We start from the raw sequence: 27,009 nt of genomic DNA, 5'->3' as shown, positions 1-27,009 counted from the left end.
GAAGAAGAAGAAGAAAAGAAAGAAGAAGAAGAAGAAGAAAAGAAGAGAAGAAGAAGAAGAGAAGAAAGAGAGATAGAAGAAGATAGAAGAAGGAGATAGAAGAAGAGGAAGAAGAAGAAGAAGAAGAAGAAGAAGAAGAAGAAGATAGAAGAAGGAGATAGAGAAGAAGAGAAAAGAAAAGAAGAAGAAGAAGAAGAAGAAGAAGAAAAGAAGAAGAAGAAGAAGAAGAAGAAGGAGATAGAAGAAGATAGAAGAAGGAGATAGAAGAAGAAGAAGAAGAAGAAGAAGAAGAAGAAGAAGAAGAAGAAGAAGAAGAAGAAGAAGAAGAAGAAGAAGAAGAAAAGGAGGAGGAGAGGAGGAGGAGAGGAGGAGGAGGAGGAGGAGGGAGGAGAAGGAGGAGGAGGGGGAGTGAGAGACCTAGTGGATTAGACATTCAATATTGTATCAACTGCTCAATATGGAAGCCAAAACTCTCATAGGATCTTATGCTGAATGAATAGAGGCATATACTATCCAGAAGGAGGGAGAAGTCCCTCTACACCTCACCTTGGTCCAACCAAGCACATATAAAATTTTGTGATCAGTTCTTGGCATCAAAGGGCAGCTTAGGCACAGTACTAGGCCTAGAGTCAGGAAGATTTATCTTCTTGAGTTCAAAGTCAGCCTCAGACACATTATCTGTGTGATCCTGGGAAAGTTACTTAACCCTGTGTCCTTCAGTTTCCTCATCTGTAAAATGAGCTGGAGAAGGAAATGGCAAATCCCTGTAGTAGCTTTGCCAAGAAAACGCCAAATGGGGTCACAAAGAGTGCGACATGACTGAAACAACTGAACGATAACAACTGGGCATTGAGCTTTGAGAATGACATTGTCAAGTTAGAAAATGGTCAAGAAAGGGCGGCCACAATGGTGTGCAGGATCGAAAGTACATCATACTAGAGGAACAATGGTAGTAGCTAAAAATGTATGTAGCAATTGAAAGTTTACAAAGCACTTTTCCCCCCACACCACATTTGACCCTCACATCGATTCTGAGAGGTAGATATTACACTTTTACTTAGGCATTATTAGCCTTTGCATAGACTTATAGGGTTATATAGCTAATGTCAAAGGTGCAATCTGAATCCAGGGCTTCCCTGACTCTATATCCAGCACTCTCTTCACTATACCACAAAAGAGCTGGAGCTGTTTGGACCTAAGGAGACTTAGGGAAAACACGATAGTTCTCTTCAAGTATTTAAAGAGCTGCAATGTAGAAAAAGGAACAGCCTTGTCACATTAAGTCCCAGAAACAGAATTAGGACTGGGTGAAAGTTACAAAAGAGAGATTTCACAATGTTCCATAAGACAAAGAGCTTCCTAAAAATTAGAGCTATCTAAAAGTTTGAAGTACTGCCTTGATAGACAGTGAGTTCTCTATCACTAAAAGTATTCAAGCACAGCCTGAATAGCCACTTGTTAGGAATCCTATGGGCAGCTAGGTGGCACAGTGGATAGAGTGAAATTTGGAAGATTCATCTTCTTGAGTTCAAATCTGACCTACTTATTAGCTGTGTGACCCTGGGCAAGTCACTGAACTGTTTGCCTCAGCTTCCTCATTTGTAATATGAGCTAGAGAAGGAAATGGCAAACCACCCAAATGGGGTCACAAAGACTGAGACATGACTCAACAACAACAAGGAATTCTGTAAAAGAGACTCCTTTTCAAGCGTAAACTAATTTAGAGACGACCTCCAAAGACTCTTCCAACTATGATATTCTAGGATTTTATTATTCCATACTAAGAACTGACATGTTTGTAGTACTTTGGAGTTTGCAAAACACTTTATATACATTATTTGGCTTGTTTCTCAAAACAAACCCCACTGAGTAGTTACTACCAGTACTAACAATCTTATTTTTAAAGATTAAGCTAAGGTTCAGAGAAGTTGACTAATTCACTAGTGGCCACACAGCTAGTATCAGAGGTGGCATTTAAACCTAGCTGATTTCAATCCACCATGCCATCCTTGACCACACCATATTGTCTCTATGATTAAAGGGCCGGACAAAATTACTTTAGGATAACTATAACAAACAGGGAGATGAAGACAATTTTATATGAAGACACACAAAAAAAAGATTAGGGTTCTTTAGTTAAGAAACAAAGTTTTGAAAAGGGTTATAAAATCAAAGTCTATAAAAACCTTAAGGGTAGGTAATGGAGCCAGCAGTGACTGGTGGGGTGGCCTAATAGAAAACACATGGGTCTAAGAGGCAGGCAATTTGGGCTCTCCTCTCAGCTCTTCTACTAAAAACCTGTTTGACCTTAATCCCTTTAACCTTTCTCTATATCTTAATTTCTTCCTCCACCAAGGGAGAATGATAATCCTTTCCTTTCCACAGGGTTGTGAGAATTAAATGAGATCATAAGTGGGAAAGTGTTTTGAAAAGTTGGGAGTTCTAATCAATTGGGAACGGCCAGACAAATTGTAGTAGACGAACATAATGGCAACTGTTGTACTGTAAGAACTGATGAATATAAAAGTGAAATGGGAAGAAATATGAACTGATTCAGGGTAAAGTAAGTAAACCAGGACAAAACGATATACACAACGACTAAACCAATGTCAAAGGAAAGACCAATAACAACAGAAACTAGATGTTGTGTAATTATAATAACTAAGTCTGGTTCCCAAGAAGAGTTGAAAATGTACCTTCCTCCTTTCTTTGAAAAATTGGGGGGCTAAGAGAGTGGAATATTTCAAATGCAGCCAGATATGGCTGATGTATTTGGCTGGGTTTGTCAAACTGCATCTTTTTTCTTCTTTCTTTTTTTACTCTTTGATACAAGGGATGGATCTCCAGGTAAAGAAGCTGGAGGGATATAACCAAAAATAAAGGTTGATGTAAAAAACAAAAGATATCAAAAAGAAAAGTTGGGAGGAAGACAAATGCAAGGCATAATTATTGAAAATGTACTGGAATAAGGTGTTTTCTTTTGAGGACTGAAAGAGGGAGTTCTAGGACAAATAAAAGGAAGCACAAATTCACACAGGAGACAATAAACTAAAGGAAATAAGTAATTATGCCAAGAGCTGATACAGGCTGAAAATACAAATAGCTTCAAGAGTTTATTGTTTTCTCTTTGGTACAAAAAAATCAGCAAAATCAATAATGTTATGTCTACACAGGACAAAATGAAAAAAGTGATATAGATATTATCTAATTGTTATCAATATAGATGGACAGTCCATGCCACCAATGGATTTGTCCTATGTGGTTTCTCTCAGGGTAAACCAGACAAATAATTCCATATTTGCTCCACTTTTTTCACTTTTATACACCCAGTCTTATGATAAGCTGCTCCATTTTATTGACATAAACACTGATAACATAATATAACACCAATAATAATGGCTGTCATTTATACAGCACTTTAAGGTTTGCAAAGCACGTTATGAGTACTATCTCATTTGAACCTCACAACAACCCTGGGAGGTAAGTACTATTCTTATAACCATTTTAGGAGGAAACTGAGGCAGACAGCAGCTAAGGGGCTTGCCCACAGGGTCACACAGCTAGCAAATATCTAAGGCCAGATTTGAATTCAGATCCAAGCCTAGCTGATAAAACTAATAAAAGTCCAGGAAGGGGCAAACTAAAAACGAAGAATCCAGATCATAGTTTTAGAATTTTAATTGACCTTAGGAGATCGTTCAGTTCAACCCACATTTTACAAATGAGGAACCTGAAGAGGAGTGAGGTCAAGTGACTTGCTCCAAATCACATAGTAAGTAAGAAACAAAAGGAGGATTTGAACCCAGATCCTCCCATTCCAAATCTAGTTGAGGTTTTTTGTGTTTGGTTTTATTTTCTTTTTGTTTTAGGACTTAGATGTCTTTTAGTTCAGTTTCTGAACCCATACAAGATATTCAGGAATCCACAAAATTATAAAGCTGGAAGAAATCACCTAGTGCAAGAGTCCTTAACCTTTTTTTGCATCATGACCGCCTTTGGCAACCTGATGAAAACTTAGTATCTCTTCTCAGAATAATGTTTTAAAATGCATAAAATAAAATGCAAACAATGACAAAGAAACCAATGATGTGGAAATGGAATTATCAAAATATTTTTGAAACCATATTATAGACCCCTGATCTAGGGCTGCCACCTTATTTTGCGGATGAGGAAAGTGAGATCAAGGAAAATTAAATGACTTGCCCAAGGTCACACAGATATATAATCAGAGGGAGGATTTGAACCCAGATCATCTCACTTCATAGTCAATGATCTTTCCATCATATTGCTATATTCTTTCTTCACCAGAGTCTGGATGAAAGTGAACTCTGCTGCAGCAGAGATTCAAATTAAACAGAAGAAAAGGTTTCTCAACAGTGATCACCTTTAAACACCTGTGTGGTTTAGTAAGGAAAGTTGTGGAACTTCCTTTGCTGAGGATGTTTTAAAAAATACGACAGATTTTCATCAGCCTCAGATGGTTTATATGTTATAATATAGGAAGTTAAAGGAGTGGAGTAGATGAAATTCAACATCCTTTTTCTACGAAATTGTAGGATTAAATACCTTTTTCTCTTTATTTCTTTCCTTTCTCTTCATTTCTTTCCTCCATCCCTTTCTTTCCTTCTTTCCCCTCCTTTTTCTTTCACCCTTTCCTTTTTTCCTCCTTTCTTCCCTCCCTTCTTTCCTTTTCTTCCTCTTTCCTTCCTTCTCTTCCTTTCTTTCTCTCTTATTTTTCTTCCTTCTCTTCTTTGCTTTCGCTTTTCTTCTTCTCTTTCTCCTTTATTTTCCTTTTTCTTTATTTGTTGACTTCTTTCCCTCCTTTTTTCTAGACCAAACTAAAGTATCTTCTTAGAGTAAACATCCAGGCTTCTGCATAATCTGTGTGTACTTACTGTCACCTAGTGGCTGTTTTAAGGGTTGCTCTTTCCATTTCTTTACAGTATTCCAGTGATTTTGAACTGCCACCAATGTTATCTGAAGTTTCTGAAAAAGATTGTCAAGGTTGGTTCCGCTCTAAAATCAAATTTCTGACGTCAGTATTTCCTTAGTATTTTCAGTGGTGGAAATTGTAGTTTTCTTAAGTGCCACAATTCACCTAGCCTGGAAAACCTAATTCGTTTTTCCTTTCATTCTTCTAGTTGAAACAAGACTTCTTCAAATAACACCAGCCTGCTTCCTGAGACGACTAAAAACTCATCTTTTTAATACCAATATTCTTCTACTGCTGCTATCTGGCTGTCAATCATGAAACATCAGAACTGGGAAAAAATGTCAAAATTGTAGATGACCCAAAAAACATTGAAGGGATGGTGGGCAGCATATTACTGAAAACAATTTGCATGGAAAAACTAACATGAAAGTTATCCAGAAAATGTATGATTGGAAAAGGAGATGGACTGGTCATATGATGAGGGCAAGATGGATGATAGCCTTAGTCATTCACAGAATGTTAAGAACAAAAAAACTAGGAAGGCTTGAAATTGGCATCCTCCATGGAATACTTATGAGAGGACATGGACACAGAACGCACAGGATGAGAAGCTGTGGTTGACCTGAGAACTACCTTGTGGGAAGAACTACTGCCAAATCTCTTGAAATACAACACCTAGGGGTGACAACGAGAGAAATAATTAACATGTTGAAGGATGGAATCATGATCCAGATGGAGCAGGCTAAAAAGATGGGTTGGGTCTAAAAAGATACGATTTAATAAAGAAAAAAGATAAAGTGATAGACTTGCCATATTCTTTTTCATCTCGTTTTAAGATGAGGAACTGAGGCAAATAGGGTTAAAATGATTTGCCCAGGTCACACACCTAGTAAATATCTAGGGCTGGATTTGAGCTGTTTCTTCCTGACTCCAGGCCCAGCACACTATCTCCTGCGCCACCTAGTGGCCCTGTACAATCGCTGCTTGAATAGTAATGTTCCCTGCTACATCTCTAATGAGTGGTCATCTACTTAAAAATTCAGTTGCGTGAGAAGGGTATGGATAGACAGTAATTTAAATTTAAATATCAAAGGGATGGGGCTTAGTGCACTGAAAATTCAATGAATTAATATATATATATATTTATACAATAGCCACAGAAGTTAATGCAGTTTTAGGAGGGATGAAGAGAAGTATGGTGTCCAGAACAAGGGTGTCCATAATCCTGCTGCGGTCTGGTCTGTCTTCATCAGGCCGCATCTGGACTGTCAATTTAGATCTGGATTCCCAGTTTTCAGGACATTAATCCACCGGAGAGCAGGATGACCAGTATAATTAAGGAACTAGAAATCAAATGAGGATCCTCTAAAGGATCTGGGATGTTTAGGAGAAAAACAGTTAGGAGATAACAAAGCTCTATTCAAGTATTTTTCATGTGGAAGAGAAATTAGCCTTGTTCTATTGGTTGCAGTAGGCAGAATCAGAAACAATAGGTGAAAGCTGAAAATTGGCAATTGATTTTATAACGAGACTCTACCTAACAATTATCCAAGCGGGGAAACGGGCAGGTCGGCAGCAAGTTTCCCATCACAAGAATTCTTTTTAAGTAGATGATCACTCATTAGAGATGTAACAGGGAGCATTGCTGTTCAAGTAGGGAATGAACAGGGCCACTAGGTGGCGCAGGAGATAGTGTGATGGGCCTGGAGTCAGGAAGACCTGAGCTCAAATCCAGTCTCAGACACCTACTAGCTGTGTGACCCTGGGCAAGTCATTTAACCCTACTTGCCTCAGTTCCTCATCTTAAAATGAAATGAAGAGGGATATGACAAACTACCTCAGTACCTTTGCCAAGAAAACCCTAAATGGGGTCACGAAGAGTTGGACCCGAGTGAAAAACTACTTAACAATGAGTGATTGAATGAAATCCTTTGAGGCCCTTTCTAACTCTGAAATGCAGTAATTTTTTTTCATTTTTATTGTTGTTTATTCATTTTAACCACTACATAATGAAAATCCCCCCTCACCTCCCTTTTCCTAATTGGAGGGCACAGTTATCAGCCGTGGCTTAGGCCCCCAAAGAGTGTAGTGGAAGAAGATTTTGATACAAAAGAGTTGGGTTGAGCTCTGATAATGACTACATGTAGGGAGTTTGGGCAGACCATTTAAACTCTGTTTCCTCATCTGTAAAATGGGGTAACAATACCCTCACTATCTACCTCATAGGATTTTATTTTGTTTTATATTTTTAGGTAAACACTATGTAAAGAATAAAGCCCTATGGAAATGGCCTTTATTGTTACACTTTTGTATTTATTGGCTGTATCCCCAAATGGCTCATTTTAGAATCATACGTAATTAATCAGCTTTTTCTGAGCTTAAGTTTTTATTGTGTATTCAATAGCATTAGGAACCCACCTCATCATTTCAAGGGACTTAATCAAAAATATTATATTCTTTTCTAAACTAGTATAGTAAAAAGTCTTTTTAATATATGCTCTCCTCCCTTCCTTCCTCTCTCCCCATCTCTCTCCTCTCCTGCCTCACTCTCCTCTCCCTAATCTTTCCTCTTTTCCTCTCTCCCCCATCTTTCCTCTCCCCTCCTCCTACCCTGTTCCTTTTCTCCTTCCTTTCCCTCTCTCCCTCCCCACCTTTCTCTCCCTCCCACTCTCTTCCTATATCATTCCTTTTCTCCCTCCTCTTTCCCCTTTGCACTCTCTCTCTCTTCCTCTCTCCTTCCCTTTATCTCTGTCTATCCCTCCTTCACCCACTATCTCTCGTTCCCTTTCTTTCCTCTTCCTCTTCCTCTCTGCCACTTTTTCCCATCCCAGTCTCTCCTTTTCTCCCCTCCCCTCCATGCTCCTCTCTGACACGCATCAAAAATCTCAATCTGCTTAACCGAAATCTCACCTGCATCATTTAGTGAATCTAACACTCCCTTTGCAGCCACGTGCCGCAGTGGGACCTGGCTGCTAAAAGACCTCCATAGAAAGGAGATCTGGTAAACTTTGTTGTTAAATGCCTAAATAGCTCCTTGATCTGTGATTATGCAAACAAGATAATCATCTGGCTAAGCTCGTCCTGCAGTTTAGGCAGTAATTAGGTCTGGACTTTCCTTGAAACGCGATGTGTAATTACTATGCAATTTGCCAGCCATCCCAATGAATAGCAAAGCTATATTTTTCCCCACCAATAGGACTTATCTGGAGCCTGTTGCACAGCTAAAGGTAACAGAGATGATGTATCCCTAAAGAAGAAGACTGTTAATTACCCGGTAATTACCGAATCAGGAGGTAATGTTAGCTGGCAAAGGTAACCGCTGTTCTAATTACAACAAGGATCAGGCATATGATCAAGCAGAGACAGCCAATGTTCAGGAGCTGTTTGTTATCTCTGGCTTGGCACCATCCTGTACTGCACGAAGGCAGCGGCAGACAGCAGACCTCACCGCTTTCACTCCAATGACAGAGCAGGTTTAGGAACAGTGCTAGGTCCTTCTGTGGTAGCTTTCTATCCAAAGACAATCCATAAATCCCAGAACAGTTTTTCACTTAACTACCGTCAAGTAAACAGGGTCCAAACAGTGACTGGTTGGTTTGTTCGTTTTTAAGTTGTCCTGTGAACTCCACAACAATTTCCGCAGAGCCAATATTAAATGGGTTACTCTGTATTTGAATGACAATTTTCAAAGGTAAAAACTGAATTTCAGAGAGGTTAAGTGGTCTTCCCCTAAGTTGCTAACGAAAAAAAAAAGGAAACTTTACTAAATGAAGTCAACTCACACAACTTCTGAACAGGAAGGGCCTTCGAAGAATACCTACTTCACCCCCATTTTATAGAAGAGGAAACTGAGTCTCAGAGAAGTAAAATATCACAACCATGGTGATATACATAGTCCGTGATTCCTAGAACATGACCCTATGTCTTTTGACTGCAGGTAAAGGATTTTTTCTTTGGGGGGCAGGGCAAGGAATGACCTCTTTATTAATCAGATGACCCTAGGCATGAAGATTTTAACTTCCCTAAATCCCCCCTAAAATACCATATGTCCTGTTAAATAAAATAAAATACCATATGTCCTGTTTATATCAGCTTAGTTTTTGCACTGAGACACATGGCAATGATAGAAGGGCTCCCTTTTAAAGCGTAGTGTTAAATATTAAATATTTTCTTTCACTTTAATTTTACACTACTCTGCTGGGGGAATGGGAGAAGGAGCAGGGAAAGACTCTTTCAGCTATACCACACTGCTCCTTAATAATCCCAGCACTACATATCTGGAAAATTTCATTTGAACTGACCATCCAGAGGCAGCACCAGGCAGCTGAAGGCAGTCACCGTAGCATTGTCTAAGATTTGGCAGGGGACACCACAGACAGTCGCAGATATGTTCCCTGGAGAAAATCCAGCTCCACGTACATGCAGTAGTCTTCCACCCAGACAGCCTTTAAAGAGAAAAATTACACTTAGTCAACAGCCAAGGCTGCTATCATATGTTCACACCTCTTTTTCTTATATAAGTCAAAACCCAAACCTTTGCTTTCTGAATACATAGCTTCCTACCAATAGGCTCACTGAGGAACCCACAGCAACCCATTCATTCTAGGCTCCCTGACAGGCCAATTGTCTTGCCTAAAGTCACACACTAATGAGTAACAGAGCTAGGATTCAAACTCAGGTCCTCTGATCCTAAATCCAGTAGTATTCTCATTATTCCACAATGTGGGTGACAGAGAATTCCATTTCATACCCACTACTCTGTAGCTGGGTGGCTCAGTGGATAGAGTGCTAGGCCTCGAATAAGGAAGACCTGAGTTCAGATTTGGCCTCAGATGCTTACCAGCTGTGTGACCCTGGACAAGTCACTTAACCCTGGTTTGCCTTAATCCACTGGAGAAAGAAATAGCAAACCACTAGGTGGTGAAGTGAATAGAGTGCCAGGCCTGGAGTCAGGAAAACTCATCTTCCTGAGTTCGAATCTGGCCTCAGACACTTACTAGCTGCATGATCCTGGGCAAGTCACTTAACCTGGTTTGCCTCAGTTTCTTCATCTGTAAAATGACCTGGAGAAGGAAATGGCAAACCACTCCAGTATCTCTACAAATGGGGTCACAAAGATTCTGGCATGACTGAAAAAAAATAATAATAACAATTCTGCAAACGCAAAATCAAAGAATATTGGAGATGGAAAGGACGCACAAGGGTATTAAGTCCTTCATTTGACAGATAAGACCTAAGGAGGTTAAGTGACAGCTAATCAGAAACAAAACTGGGACTGGAATTGGCAATGTTCCATGCTACAAAGTTGGCTGTATAGGCAATGGTTCTGTTCAGCCCTTAAGGTACTATAATTCTCTTCTTTAGCTACAACTGTACTCTGTATCCTCTCAATCATTTTAAAAGCCTTTCTATCCTGTTTAAAGTAAGCATCTTTTAGACTACAAGAGAACAGAAGAACAAAAAACCAACATGGCAAAGAAATGAAGAGAGTATTTCAGAATAACCAAACTGAGATGAATGTATATCCAACACCATAGGAACTATTACAATTTGGTCTCCTGGAGAATCTCATCTTCCTCCATATTGTGTGATTGAAATAAATATTATATAATGAGAACATTATTATATTTAATGTATACATAACACAGTCATGCATATCACATGATTCTGAGGGGAAAATGGGTACAAGTTATTATAGTCTATTTAAATAATAAAGTAATGAGTTCCTGTAAATTACAGTACTTTGGTTTTTTTTTAAAGAAATTAAATCAGATTAATTTGGGAAATTAAAATACAATCACATGTTTATAGAGCATGCACTCTAAAAATGCAGTCCTTTCTATAAAAAACCAATCAAACATAGTCATAAATTCAACATCACAAAGAGAACTCTCAGGAAGAAATTGGGGAAATAACAAACCCAATCACTTTTCAATTTTCCCATCTCCCTCTCCTCTCATCTTTCAGATTGGTGTTAATTTTCTAACCATTGAAAGCTACACATAGAAATCGTTTAACCTCCACTATCGTGGTTAACCCACTCACAGAGACAGAGAGTTTTATGGTATTTATTTGACTTACCAAAGTTACTATAGATTGACGTAATGGTAACTTTAGAGGTGAACACCAATGACGATGAAGCCCAGCCTCTGAGATGGTCATGACCTTTGATTTGATATTGCCCAGCAGGAAGCTGAGAAACTGAGCATTGTAAAACTGTGTGGTTACCCAAGATGCCTATACATGGCGATGCCCCAATAAAGATCTTCATGTTCTCAGCACCAGTGGTTCGGGCCACCATGAAGGTTACAATCAAACCATCAGTTTGAAGAATAAAAAGTAATGCTGGGGTGAAGGCATCGCTGTAACCAATCATCCCCACATCGTACAAGTCCCCGTCTACTTCTATTTCCAGGACAACTGTCCCATTTCCTGGAGGAACAATACACTGGATGAGCACAGAGCTAATATTCACAGTGAGGCAAGGTTGGTGCCCTACCAGGACTGAAGTTGTATTCTTTCCTCTCAGTGTTGTACCTTCTATGGTCAAGAGGCCTCCACCATTGACACTGAAATTCTGAGGGTGATACCCGAGCACCTGAGGAGCAACAGTGAAATATGGAGGTATGGTGCGTAGGCAAGCAAAGCCACTTCTCTTATTCAGAAGAGAGAAGTGATGTAGACCTGGGCCCAAGCCGCTCAACTGACATTCTACCTGAGTTGCATTATAGAAGGTTATATCACAAGAAAGATGGTCATCAACCAAAACCACCAGCTCATCAGGGTCTGTGCCTAACTTTTGACCACCAATCAATATGGTGGTCAAAGTCCCGCTGACAATGGTGGTCAGAGTGTCCATAACAGGAGTTGCCTCTTCCTGCAGATAGAACATACAGTTTCCTTGGCACTCACTGCTTATTCCATTAGCAGTGATTGTGACATTCAGAGCAAGTGATGCTTTAGGGAGGTACCCCGCAAGGCTAACCTGGCAGAGGATCATCTGGTCGTCCCAATTCCAGATGGCACAAGTATGAGTTCCAGAGAGGTCAACCTGCAATAAACTCATTCTGGACTTGAAAGCCAGGCCCACTATAGTAAGCAGTGTCCCTCCACACACTGATCCATGGGTGGGAAAGATGTCAATAACCTGGGGGGACACTGTGAAACTGTGGGGCACAGCAGACATGTCTGCAAATCCCACATCCTTCTGGAAAACCTGGATGGGATAAATCCCAGCTTCAATATTTGCTAGTGTTAAGGAACAGAAATACTGAGTTCTATTGAAACTGAAGGATTGTAACTCAAGGTCACATTTCATGTCCCCCAGAAGGACAATTGATTTAGATATGTTATTTCCTTCCACTTGTAGCTCCAGGATGTCATCTCTGATTTGCCCTTGAATGGCAGTCACAAAAGGAGTCAAAGCTCTATGGTATGTAAAGGTAAAGTCCTTCTTTCTCAAGTCAAATGAGAGATCATGGGGGGCACGGATTTTGCCAATTGAGATTTCTATAGGAACCGTCACAGTTTGAGGCTCTATATCAGGCAAGTGAGGGGCTGATGATGTCTCACACCAGATGGTCTCTTCAGTTGAGTTCATAATGCTACAGGTTTTGTTGCCCACTGATACTGACACTAGAGATGGATCCTTGCTGAAGCCAATTCCAAAAATAGTAAGGGTGGTTCCACCTAAAGGAATGGATGTTGAAAACCAAGTCAGAAACAAAAGATATTTGGAATTGGGCAATCTAAGCCAGTGCCTAGGCCACCAAAGTAATAAAACAGGGCAAAAATTAGATTAAGCATAGTAAAAAGTCATTACATTGTACTTCAAATTTAAAGTTTTTGGAGGCAAACCTATGACTGGATCTCCTAGCATAGAAACTCTCTCCACTGACATGGATCAACTCATCTGTACCTTCTAATCTAAACAGTTGCCTATCTCAAAGTTAAACCATATGCCCAAGGTCACACAGCTCATAAGTGTCAGAGGAAAAGTTTGAACCCAGGGTTTATTACCTCTAAACAGATCCTCCAGCTAATGTTCCAGGCTGCCTTAAAATATTTAGGAGGTTAAATTCCTCAGCTACTTTTAAACACCTTAGAAATATCCACTTCTATACCACTGATGTTGGAATTACAAATCATTCTCATCTATTTGTAAAAACATGTGGCTTTCCCCAGGCCAGACATGTTCACTCCTTGACTATTCTTCCAGCTCTGCTCCTGAGTCTTGGAGCTTCACTCTCCCCGTTCCACCTTTTTAGTTCCCTTTTATGGTAGTCTTCCCCCTTTAGAATGTAACCTCCTTGAAGGCAGGGAGTATCTTTCTGTTTTGGGTTTTTGTTTGTTTTGTTTGTAGTTGTATCGCCAGTATTGAGCATGGTATCTGGCACACACACACACACACACACACACACACACACACACACACACACATATGCTCTCTAGTGTTTTTAATAGGAATGGGTGTTGTATTTTGTCAAAAACTTTTTCTGCATCTATTGAGATAATCATAAGGTTTCTGTTAGTTTTGTTGTGGATATGATCAATTATGCTGATAGTTTTCCTAATATTTTTACTGGCCCTGCATTCCTAGTAAAAATCCTACCTGGACAAGTGCATTATTCTCATGATAAGCTTCTATAATCTTTTTGCTAATATTTTATTTAAAATTTTTGCATCAATATTCATTAGGCAAATTGGTCTATAATTTTCTTTCTCTGTTTTGACTTTTCCTGGTTTAGGTATCAGTACTATATTTGTATCATAAAGAGAATTTGGTAGGACTCCTTCTTCACCTGTTTTCCCAAAGAGTCTATGTAGCATTGGAATTAATCATTCTTTGAATGTCTGATAGAATTCACTTGTGAATCCATCTGGCCCTGGAGATTTGTTTCGTAGGGAGTTCATTGATGGCTCGTTCAATTTCTTTTCTGGAGATGGGATTATTTAAGTATTTTACTTCCTCTTCTGTTAATCTGGGCAATTTATATTTTTTTAAAATATTCATCCATTTCATTAAGATTGACAAGTTTATTGGCATACAGTTGGGCAAAATAGTTTCTAATTATTGTTTTAATTTCCTCTTCATTGGTGGTGAATTCCCCATCTTCATTTTTGATACTGGAAATTTGGTTTTCTTTCTTTTCTTTTTAATTGGAAGCCCTATATATACAAAAACACAAAATATATCTTACACATCACTTGTTCTTTCTTCCATGCTCCTACACTCCACTGTTCACAGACCAAAACATAATTAGAGGAGTAGTCAAATCTCATTATGTTGTTGTCAAGAGATATAACAGCTATCTCAGAGGCTCAGTTAAAGCAAGAAAATTCTCTACAAATAACTGTATACATGAGGAAGATTAGAATCAGAGTATAAGGGCAGCTAGGTGGCACAGTGAGTAGAGCACTGGCCCTGGAGTCAGGAGGACCTGAGTTCAAATGCGGCCTCAGACACCTGACACACTTACTAGCTGTGTGACCTTGGGCAAGTCACTTAACCCCAATTGCCTTGCCCTCCCCTTGCAAAAAAAAAGGAATCAGAGTATAGGAAGGCTGTGTGGTACAAAGGTAAGAGACCTGGATCTAAAACTAGAGGTCCTGTATTCAAAGCCTACCCTTATTACTTGCGTGAACTTAGCAAATCACTTAAACACCCTGTGCCCCAGTTTCTTCATCTATAAAGTAAAGGGGGTTGGATTATATGGCCTCTGAGGTCCCTTCCAACTGTATATCGATGATTCTATTTGACCCATATTATAGTGAGGTACTTTATAATAGGGTTTCCCAATTTACGAAGAATAAGGTCACATTGTAACTAAAAGTGGCACAGTGGATGGAATTTTGGACTTGGGGTCAGGAAATTGTTCAGTCATTTCACTCATGTCCATTTCTTCCTGACCCCATTTTGGATTTTCTTGGCAAAAACACTGGAGGTTTGCTCTTTCCTTTTCCAGCTCCATTTTATAGATGAGAAAACTGAAGCAAACAGGATTGGGTGATTTGCCCAGGGTTACACAGCTAGAAAGTGTCTGAGGCCAGATTCGAACTCAGGAAGATGAGTCTTCCCGACTTTAGACCCAACACTCTATCCACTGTACCATTTAGCTATACTTCAGGAAATCTGGAAGACCTCAGTTCAAATCCTTCCTCAGAAACTTGCAAGTGTATGATTGCAGACAAATCAGGAAGACCTAAATTTGAATCTTGCCTCAAAAACCTACTAGTGTGTGACCCTGGGCAAGTCAGGAAGACCTGAGTTTGAATCCTGCCTGAGACACTTACTAATGTGTAATCCTGAGAAATCCCCCAACCTTCTCTGAGCCTCATTTTCCTCATTGGTAAAACTTGGATAATGGGATATTAAGAGCACCTGCTTCACAAGGTTCTTGGGAGGGTCAAATAACATACAGATATATTAAAGTGCTTAAAGCTGAACGCTCCATAAAAATGTTACCTGTTATTATTAATATTACTTTTACTGTGCAGTGAATTCTTAGAGGCATATGGCTTTTTCTATTCTTGTTGAAAAGCAATAGGTTCAAAAACTTGTTCATTTATATAACTTTCCTGTCCTCTTCCTTTACTTCTAGGTCATGTGTCTGTATCCTGGGAGAACGGTGGAGGCACTATGTGGTCTACAAGAAGGAATGCTGAATCTGGATCTCGGGGACTTGGACTCAATTCCCAGCTGCAGCTTTGGGCAAGTCACTTTGTCTCCTCTGGGCCTCAGGTGTCTCAGCCATTAGATGAGGGAAGTATATTCCCGATGAGATTCCTTCCAACTCCAAATATATGATCTAGGCACAGCACGGTCCCCTTGCTCTTTGTGGGTTGCATGTGCTTTCTCTGACTAAATGGAATCCTTACTGAGCTTTTCCTAATACCCCTTCAAGAAGCCTAGACTTTAGATTATTCCACTTTTTTATGAAGGAGTAAAAATTTTATAAAAATCCTTGAATTTATTTTGCTCATTAATTTGGTGTGTGTCTACAAGCCATCGATCAATAAGCATTTACTAAGTGCCTGCCTACTATGTGCCAGACTCTGTATTTAGGTGTTGGAAAAATAAAGGCAAAGAATCAAATAGTTCCTACTGGGTACAAAGTATGTGCATCACAGGAGGCAAACTAAAAAGTCCAATTAGCTCAATGATTATAAAATTGAATGTCAATGCCAGGGGAGAGATGACCCTAATCTCCTGACTGTATGTCTAAGGCAGGGGTTTATAACCTTTTCTGGGTCATGGACCCTTTGGCATTCTGGTGAAGCCTATGGACCTCTTCTAAGTATAACACTTAAAAAGAAGAATAACACTTTTAAATGAATAAGAGGATTATAAAAGAAACCAGCTATAGAGAATTACATTTATAAAAAAAAATTGTAAGTTCATACACAACAGGTTAAGAGATCCTGGCCTAGGGGCAGCTAGGTGGTATGGTGGAGAGATCAATGGCCCTGGAGTCAGAAAAGCCCGAGTTCAAATCAGGACTTAGACACTCACTAGCTGGTGTTGTGTTTGTACTTCGTTTTCAAAGAGGACCATGACATCAGGAAAATGATGACACGACTTGCAGTTGACTTTAATTTGAATAAAGGAGGGCTGTGCAAGGTCACCAGCCTCACTTTCTCCTCCAGAGCCATCTGGGTCCAGGGGCCAGATATTCATCAGGATGACTGGAGATGACCCAGGATGCAACAGGAGACCCTGGCCCTTTTGAGCTAAGGCCTTTTCATGTACTCACTTAGAGTGAGGTGACACCCATTCAGTGAATAGGCCTCTCACTAGCTGTATGGTCTTGGGCAAGTCACTTAACCCCATTGCCTCAACAACAACAACAAACCTGACCTAAGGCTAAAAACTACATGGGAGATACTTACCCAGAAGGGACCCACAACAAGGCTCAATCCGAAAGACTTTGGTAATATACTGGATTTGAAGATCGACCCTAGAGAAGAAAGAGATTTCAGTGGCAGTTGGACTATACATGGGAAGATTGACTAATTTGGAGTCAGATGACCTGGGAACTGTGCCACCTTACCTGTATCACCTAAGACAAGTCCCTTAAACTCTATGTCTCAGTTTCATTTTTCTAACATGAAAAATAGGAGTGGAGTTGTGGGGAGGATGGCAGGGAGTGACAAGATGACCTATAAGTTCCCTTCTAGAGCTAAATCTCTGACTCTGTGATGACCTCTAAGGTCCTTTCTGATGATGCCCTTGCCATGCAAGCTTCCCCAACCACACCCATGGTTTAGAATGTGAACTTTCCATCTTCCAGAGGTGTCCTGAAGTCAGCTCATACTGGCCTTCCAGAGCCAATTGTTAAATTTTCAGAGTGAACTTTTATACCTCAGAAACGAGGAAAAGCTATAAAGTAGGTTTTATTTATTGTTTTGTTGATTGTCTGGACCTAAGATGAAAAAAATGTTAATGATACAAATTAAATTTTAAAGTATATCTTTCATATTTTTCTTTGAGGAAGAGTCTCTGGTTAAATATTCACCAATATGTGCTTGACCTTACCCCTCTGAGCTGATGTTGATACCATTCATTGTGACTGAAATGCTGTGCCACCCTGTGGGCAAAGGGGGTAGTGCCACCTCCAGACCTTGAGGTCCCTGCTTCAGGATCTGAGCCAAGGTGTCCTGAATATGGACTTTCACATCCAGGTCTGTATAATTTACCAGCGATGTAGTTCCAATGAAAAGTGTCTGATCTCCTAAAATGAGAAACACCTGTTAAAGAAACACAATTTGGGATATAAAGCCTAAGCACTCTAATTCCTTCTGCCACTTATTTATGACTATGCAAAACCACCTAAATGCTCTTTAACTTGTTGAGTTTGAATATATACAACCTTGATTTAAGCTGGGCCTTGAAAGGGAAGTAGGTACTGGGCAGGTGGGTGCTGAGCATGAGCATGAGCAAAAAGAAAGAAAGAAACAAGGAAGCTATTTTGGTAAGGCTAGGGGTGATGAGAAAATAATGAGGCAGGCAGTTAGGAAATAGGGATGCTAGTTTGCAGAACTAAGATGAAACCAAAAAAAGTAAGTTGAGACCAGTTCTTGAAGGGCCTTGAATGCCAAGTGAAGAAATATGAGATTTAGCTGGTTATTGCCGGTAAGTACTTCAAGTTTTCAAACAACGGTATAACTTTAAGATTATAGAAATAAAAAATGTTAAAGGTAGAAGGGACCCTAGACATCATCTGGTTCAACTTCTCCTCCTTTTTTTAAAAGGTAGAGAAATTGAGTCCCAAGGGGTTGTGACTTACCCTGTGTCATGCATAATAATATGTAATGATAACTAGGCAGATATACAGACAGATAGGCAGACAGATAGATAGGCATACAAGTAGATAGACAGAGACAGACAGACAAATAGAGAGACAGATAGATAGGCATACAGGTAGATAGCAGACAGAGACAGACAGAGATAGATAGACAGAGGGATAGACAGACAGACAGACAGATAGATAGATAGATAGATAGATAGATAGATAGACAGACAAACAGACATATAGACAGACAGATAGATAGATAGATAGATAGATAGATAGATAGATAGATAGATAGATAGATGGATGGATGGATAGAGGGATGGATAGATAGACAGACAGACAGACAGATAGGCATACAAGTAGACAGACAGAGACAGACAGACAGAGAGACAGATAGATAGGCATACAGGTAGATAGACAGAGACAGACAGAGATAGATAGAGGGCTAGACAGACAGATAGATAGATAGATAGACAGACAGACAGACATATAGACAGACAGATAGATAGATAGATAGATAGATAGATAGATAGATAGATAGATAGATAGATAGATAGATGGATGGATGGATAGAGGGATGGATAGATAGACAGACAGACAGACAGATAAGCATACAAGTGGACAGACAGAGACAGACAGACAGAGAGACAGATAGATAGGCATACAGGTAGATAGCAGACAGACAGACAGAGATAGATAGATAGAGGGATAGACAGACAGACAGACAGACAGACAGATAGATAGACAGAGACAGACAGACAGATAGATAGATGGAGGGATGGATAGATAGACAGACAGATAGGCATACAAGTAGAGACAGACAGACAGATAGGCATACAGGTAGATAGCAGACAGAGACAAACAGATAGATAGATAGAGGGATAGACAGACAGAGAGACAGACAGACAGACAGATAGATAGATAGATAGATAGATAGATAGATAGATAGATAGATAGGCAAACAGGTAGATAGACAGATAGATTGATGAATGGATGGATGGATGGACAGACAGACAGAGAGGCAGATAAATCAAATGAGAAAATATATAGCTTATAATCATATAATTATAATACTTCAAGACACTTTGAAAACCTTAAAGCACCATATACATTTTAGCTATTTTTATTAGATAGTGCTTTAAGGTTTATAAAGCATTTCACTCACAATAACCCTACAAGAAAAGTGGTACAGGCATTACTTATCCCCATTTTGCAGATGGAGAAACCTAGAGTAGAAGCCAAGTGATTTGCCTGAGGTCGCAAAGGTAGTCAGTGTCAGAGGTAGGATTTGAACCTATCTCCTGATTCCAGTTCTTACATTTATCACACTACACCATGCTGCAGAGACTTGGCTAAAAATGTGCTTTAAGAAGAAAAATCTGGCATCTGTGATGGATAATTTGGAAAGAGAAAAGCCTGGGGGCACTTAGAAAGCTACTATAATAGTCCAGGCATGAGGAACAACCTATTATATGGGTGTTCTACATATCATTTATTCCCATCATCTTCCTCTAACTAGAAGGATTCCTCTTGGCCTCATTTCTCTCTTCCCCTCCCCCTCTCATCAAACCAAAAGTGATTCATCTTGCAAAATATCACCTTTTGTGAATTTTCTAATATACATTTTCCTGTCCAGACCACAGAAAAATTCCAACAGAAATTTTAAGCTTTGAAAAAAACACATTACATTGTATATATTAATCACATGAATTCTTTGGACTTTTGGTCAATTGTCAACTTATTCTTAGATGCCTTTAAGGCACTGATGTAATATATTTATACTTTTCATTATAGGATGGAAATTTTATTAAAAGCCAACCAGAGTTGGTGAGCCCAGGACGGAACAGAGAAGAGTGACTTCTCCATCCCTCTCTCCCTCATTCTGAAGAGTCTATACCACAGAGCAATTCCTCTCACTTTGGTTCCCAGAGGCAGCAGATTCCTAGTTTGCATTATGCTATCTGAATAATATTGAAAAGCTAAAGGACACTTCCTTTTCTTTCTTATGAATTCTGGAGCCCTGAAAAATGAAAAAGACACCAGAGAAAGAAACTGGGTTGTTTTAGGGAAAAGGGTTGATCTTCCATAATAATAACTTAGATTTGCATACTCTCTGTTTATCTGGTATTCTATTGACCATGGATTTGCTAGATGGCAGTTGGTCACGTCTACATCTCTTGTTCTCACTGGCCTGTTCTTTTTTTACCATCCCAAACTCCTTTCCTTGGCTTTCAAGGCCTCTACATCCTGTCATTTTCCTAATTTTTCAGCCTTACTTCAAACTACAGTTATCTGTTCTGACGAGATCGGAGTTGGGAGAGCTGGTTCATTAAAAGTGAAAGAATTCACTTAGACCTTCTCTGTAGCCATTGGGAGCTTTATTGATGCAAAAGCAGTGGGCTAGCTATGGAAGAAGGACTAGCAAGGACTAGCAATTTACAGAGGGATGGGGCTTGTTTCCATAAGGATAGGATAAGGGAGACAAGGGGAAATTTTATGATCCAGGATGAGGGGAGGGTAGACAAGGAATTCCATGGTCCAGGATAAGGGGGAAGTTTTATGGTTACTCAAGATAAGGCGAAGAGAGTCCAGGGCGCCTTCAGATTAGAGAATAAACTAAGAGCTTCACAAAGTCAACCTTTAATATTATTTTTAACTCTTAGGGCACTGTTTGTATCCACATCACTTCCACAGCATGGGGGTTAGGGGCCAGCAGCACCCCTGAGATCTAGAAAATCAGCATAAAAATTTTGGCCCTCCCTTTGTACCAGAGAAGAAGTCTAAATTATTATGGTACTAAAAGATAAAATATGTTAATTTTATATAACACTATACCTGCATTTTATGCATATCTGCGATTCTAAACTTTTTCTGTGTCATCTGCTGGCCTTCTCATATTGTCCACAAAACTCCCCCCAAATTCCCATTAAATTTCTCATGCCAACTGCAATATAGCAAAACCATGATTGGGAAAGTTAGGATGTGGAAAGGATAACTGTACTCCTTTCAGTATACATTATGCCCTAGGCAAACTGGACTATTCATTACATCCTACAAATCCCCACTGTTTTCCTACCTCAGTGCCTTTGCTCACAATTGTCTCCTCCTGGAATGTCATCCCTTCCTTTCTACCCTCACTACACCCATCCCCACCAGCCCTGTCTTTTGAAGTTCTAACCATCCTTCACACTCCACTCAAAAGCCACCATCTCCATGAAGTGCCCTGAACTACCACCACCCCAACTGGAAATTATCTTTTCTTTCTTGGATGTTCTGTAGTATTTTGGAATAACCATGTTCTGATCATGTTCAATTCTGCATTATAGGTACTGCATAGTAATTTAATATTTATTGCAAAGTATTACATATTTGAGTGTGTGCTCCATGTCCCTGACACACATTGGATTGTAAATTTCATGAAGGCAGGGACCATGTGTTTAGTATCGATGTTTCTGCTTCAGCAGAACTTCAGCAGAGCTTTTCTCACAGTAGGGCTTAATAAATGCTTGTTAAATGGATGACAATGCACAATAGTAATCAATGTTTGTAATAATGACACTGAGGCACTTCTAGGTGGCCAAGTGGAGAAAGTGCTATGCCTGAAGTCAGGAAGACGCAGCTTCCTGAGTTCAAGTCTGGCCACAGACACTTACTAGCTGAGTGACCCTGGGCAAGTCACTTAACCCGTTTGCCTCAGTTTCTTCAACTGTAAAATGAGCTGGAGAAGGAAACAGCAAACCAATCTGGTATCTTTTCCAGGAAAACCCTAAACGAAGTCATTAAGAATAGGACACAACTAAAAATGACTGACCAACAAAGTCTAGTATAATTTGTAATCAGGGGCTCTAAGGTTGAATTTCTTCTCAGAATTGTTTGCTCTACATGTGGTCATAGGCAAGTTACAATCTCTCTGAGCCTCTGTTTCTTCATATGTAGGATTCAGTGGTCAGATTGTTGATCTCTAAGGCTGCATCCATCTCTACATCCTGTGATCATATGATATAATGATGTCCAATGTCACATGGTTTTTAACACCAGTATTTTGACAATATAAAAATAGCCTGCATTTTGGATGAATGGATGGAGGGATGGACAGACAGACAGATAGAGATGCAGATAACAAATCAAATGAGAAAATACATAGCTTACAATAATATAATTATAATATTTTAAGACACTTTGAAAACCTTATAGCACCATATGCATTTTAGCTATTTTTATTACATAATGCTTTAAGGTTTATAAAGCATTTCACTCACGATAACCCTACAAGAAAAGTGGTACAGGCATTACTTATCCCCATTTTGTAGATGGAGAAACCTAGAGTAGAAGCCAAGTGATTTGCCTGAGGTCACAAAGGTAGTCAGTGTGAGAGGTAGGATTTGAACCTGTCTCCTGATTCTAGTTCTTACATTTATCGCACTACACCATGCTGCAGAGACTTGGCTAAAAATGTGCTTTAAGAAGAAAAATCTGGCATCCGTGATGGACAGTTTGAAAAGGGAAAAGCCTGGGTGCACTTAGAAGGCTACTATAATAGTCCAGGTATTAAAAAAAAAACAAAAACAAAAACAAAATAAAAAAATAGTCCAGGTATGAGGAACAACCTATTATATGGATGTTCTACATATCAGTTATTCCCATCATCTTCCTCTGACTAGAAGGATTCCTCTTGGCCTCATTAACAGCCCATTTCTCTCTTCCCCTCCCCCTCTCATCAAACCAAAAGTGATTCTTCTTGCAAAACAGTATGCATATTGGTGGAAGGCTAGCCTCGGAGACAGAAGGACCTGGATTCAAGTCTCACCTCTAAGATATACTGACTTTGTGACCCTGGGCACTTCTCTGTTCTCTACGCAACTCTCTAAAATGAGAAGGTACAGACTTGAAGTGGAAGAGCAAATTTCCTTACCTAGAAAGTGCCCTCAATCAATGAAATCACAGGCCCAATCCCTATCCTACCCTTTTGGTACCCACTGATAATCATTTAATATCAATTTAGTAACTTCAATGAGGGCCAGAGCCTGAACTAATCAACCAGAGGAAAAGTTTGGACCTAACAACTTCTTTGTTCTCTGAGTAAACTCAGAGAATACCTCTTCCTATGTGAACAAGCCCAGATGGGGTTGACTTAAGAGCATTCTTTCTTCTGTTCATGGACATTAAGGATGAGACCCTTAACCTGAAACACTATTTTGAATAATGGGACTTTTCCTCATCTCAGTATTTTATGGACATATATTCTGTTATGGTATGTTAATGGTAAAGAAAATACAGATGTCCTGGATCATAATTTCAATGGACATTTTGTCAACTCTCTTATCTTATTGTATTTACAACCCATGCAATTAAGAAATTCCTTTCTTATACTGTGATTAAACATACATGGAGATCATAAATTTTGAGTGACACAGACATGCTGAGTTGGGACTGTCCTGAAATGGATTTAAGCCTTCTCATTCTTTTGTTCAGACAGTCAGAACTTAAACTCTGACTCCTTGTACATACAAGTAAGCTAGCTTCGCTAGCTTTAAGGGAATAAACATTCTGAATTTACATATCACCTAGCTTGTTCGCCTCCTTTAACCAAACTTTCAGGTCAACACCACTGATGAAGATAGGAATAGGTGAGAATAGCTTCATGTTGCTGTCTTTCATCCTGAAGCAGATCGATGACATCATGAGGATAACTTCCTTTTACTGAGAGAAAAACTGGCTCCAAGATTCCAAGGTCAAATAGTGAGTTAATCACACAGCTGTGCTGAGAAACCAGGTCTCCTGATTTCCAGGTAAGCCCCTATTCCTTAAGTTTTTCTGGCCTTCACTACAATTCACCAGAGACTCATCTCTTGCCTTTTTTCTGGACCAAGGTTCTATCAAGAGAAAATTTTTAGAGTGCCATTTATTCTTACCTGCTGTGTTGCTTCTATTTCTGCTCAGGAACAGGATAACTGGATTTAAAGAAGGCATATACTTGAATGCCTCAGGATAAGCTAATGACTGGTTCCTGGTGATGATGGTCACATTCACAAGCCTTCCACTACCATTCCCCTGAAAGTCAACCTTAAAAAAATATGAAATCTTGTCAAACCTCACTAAATGCTTTTGACTGGGGTGAGGGTGGGGGAGCAGATTTGGAGGAGAGGAGTATAAATTGCAGGAAAAAAATTAAAGGAATACATGCTAATTGGTTTCAAATATTGTATGTACAATCATTGAGCTAAGCTACCCAAATGTGGCCTAGAAGAAATCCTTAGGGGACCTGCTTTAAGGAATAGATAAGGATGATTTGTTATTAACATATCAATTGTTTTTATGTAAATTGAAACTAGTAATGTGTTGGGGAATGCTTGAAACTGTCCATTCTCTAAAGTACAGTTATTTAAGCACTCCCTGGGGTAACTTTGTTTCTACTCTTAATTTGTAGAGCAAACCTTTTCTTTATTGATAATGCTACGGTAAACTTCAGGCTAGCCCTTTCCAAATTATCACAAAATCCCAAATTAATGAACCACTCCAGAAGGTTTTGTTGGAGTTTCAAGAAAATATATATATAGATGAAAAAATTCTATTTTTCTTTCATTTTTGGTAATTCAAGATTTTTCTTTAAATAGGTTAGAGATTCATCTATTTGGAACTGCTTGCTCTAACTTAAAGCACGGAAATAGATAAAATAACAAATGAAAGTCCCTTACTAAAAAGGAAAATAATAGAAGATGTAGATTGGTTCAACTTAGGGCTCAGTAATATAATTGAAATGATTCCCTGTGGAGAGAGAACAGGAAGCTTTATTAAATTGTAAACTCTTAGAGGGCAGACAGAGACTATATATAATTAATTCTGTAGGGCTTCCAGAATAGAGTTTTGTAAACATATAGTTGTTGTTGGTTTTATTTTTAATAACATTACTGTGGAATCAAGTAAAAGGTCTTTCCCAGTCCCCCTCCTCCCCTCACTCACTAGTGCCTTCCCTCTGAGAATGTCAATTACAATGTATATCTTCCTTTAACAATGTATATATCCTGTATGTATATATATATATATGTATATGTGTATATATATATATATATATGGTTTTTGTATGTTGACTCTACTGTTGGAATATGTGCTCCTTGAAGGGAACATTTTTGTCTTTAAACCCACAGTGCTTAGCACTATCTGGCACACTATTGGCTTAATAAATGCATGCCTTCTCTCTCTCTCTCTCTCTCTCTCTCTCTCTCTCTCTCTCTCTCTCTCTCACACACACACACACACACACACACACACACACACATATGCTCACACATACACATATGCAACCCACGATCACCATCAAATTTGCAAATACATATTATATCAATTTGAATATGATATATACAGTCTATAATCTATTAGTATTCTATCTCTACGAGAAAAGCCAGGAATAAATTCATAAACAAAGCAAGAAAAAGGTCATGAATATTCAAGTTCACCTTGCATTCTGAGTTTAAATCCTGCCTTTGCTGCAGACTGCATTTTAGGATCCTAGACAACTCATTTAACTTTGTTGATGCCGGAAATCTTCAAAAATAGCATACAATAATGCTTCATTCTTGTTGGTGACATCCTAGTCACATGACAAATGAATGCAAATGCATACTTGGTCATGACAAGTCTATGACTCAATTATAATTCACAGTAAATCATTTTGGGATACCAAGAGAAATTTCTTTTTTGTTCTTTCTCCACTTCCTATCATACATATACATGTTCTGTTAAAATCTAAGTGCCTTGTGAGTGGGGTTTTTTTCATTCTTTGAAATTGCATCCTTAGCACCTACCAGAATGTCTAGCCCATAGAAGTCACTTAAATAAGTGCTTGATGAATTGATATTGGTTCTTTCTTTGCCATCAGGATAATAATCTTCATCACAGTCCTATCCATGATTTTTACATCTATTTCCTCCTCTGTAAAACCAAGGGGTTGTATTATATGCCTTCTGAGATCCCTTTCAGCTCTAGGTCTATGATCCTATGGAGACTGAGTGCCTTAGATCAGATCCCTTGAATATCAATGCAATGGATTATCTTTGGAACTGTCTCTGGTGAAGTGATGTGCCACTCACTACTTCTGCACTGAGTAGTGTAATAAGTAAAAAAGTAGAGACAGTGGCATAAAAGCTATTTGATAATCATTTGCAATATCCCATGAAGCAAGAGAGCTTATAAGTTAGTATTCCCTTCACACCGTTCACATAATGAATAGTGAAACAATAAATGAAGGATAAGAATAGGGTAGCAACCATCAGAGTGCTCAATCTGGCAGTCAATCAATAAGCATTTTGTATGTGGTTTTTTGGAGGCAACAAGGGTTAAGTGACTTGCTCAGGGTCACACAGCTAGTAAGTGTCTGAGGACAGATTTGAACTCAGGTCCTCCTGACTCCAGAGCCAGTGCTCTATCTACTGCACCACCTAGCTGCCCACAATTAGCATTTATTAACCCCTACTTTGTGCTTAGTCTGTCACAGAAAGTCTCTGAAGTTTATATAGAACACAGATGCTAGGACTCAAGATACAGTTTACACAATCATCTCCATTTATTGCCTTAAATAGAAAATGATAGCAGTGATAACAAGAGGAGAAGCTAGAGGACTCTGCTTACCAAGGGCGGGACTTTGCATTGGATTCTTTCCCTGTTTCTGGAGGAGATGTTGATGGGACAAGGTTCAGACCCAAATAACACCAGACTTACTTCTTCCAAACTGGTCCCTTGGATAGTGGCCCAAAATCCTCCTGCAACATCAGTGATATCACCAGCTAA

General features: G+C 39.2%; 1 protein-coding gene across 1 annotated transcript in view; it reads right to left on the bottom strand.

Annotated features, from left to right (window-relative positions):
* Positions 1–27,009, bottom strand: part of PKHD1 (PKHD1 ciliary IPT domain containing fibrocystin/polyductin) — a 638,127-nt gene that overhangs the window by 509,157 nt on the left and 101,961 nt on the right. The window contains exons 27-33 of the mRNA XM_036768333.1: positions 26,851–26,981; positions 24,138–24,276; positions 17,469–17,664; positions 16,823–16,890; positions 11,015–12,622; positions 9,235–9,378; positions 4,259–4,331 (exon numbers count right to left, since the gene is read on the bottom strand). Of these exons, the coding sequence (XP_036624228.1) occupies positions 4,259–4,331; positions 9,235–9,378; positions 11,015–12,622; positions 16,823–16,890; positions 17,469–17,664; positions 24,138–24,276; positions 26,851–26,981 (2,359 nt within the window). The remainder of the gene's footprint in view (positions 1–4,258; positions 4,332–9,234; positions 9,379–11,014; positions 12,623–16,822; positions 16,891–17,468; positions 17,665–24,137; positions 24,277–26,850; positions 26,982–27,009) is intronic.

The sequence above is a fragment of the Trichosurus vulpecula genome, chromosome 7, assembly GCF_011100635.1.
Source record: "Trichosurus vulpecula isolate mTriVul1 chromosome 7, mTriVul1.pri, whole genome shotgun sequence".
Lineage (NCBI taxonomy): Eukaryota > Metazoa > Chordata > Mammalia > Diprotodontia > Phalangeridae > Trichosurus > Trichosurus vulpecula.
The sequence above is the reverse complement of the archived record's forward strand: the minus strand, read 5'-3'. Positions and strand labels throughout refer to the sequence as shown.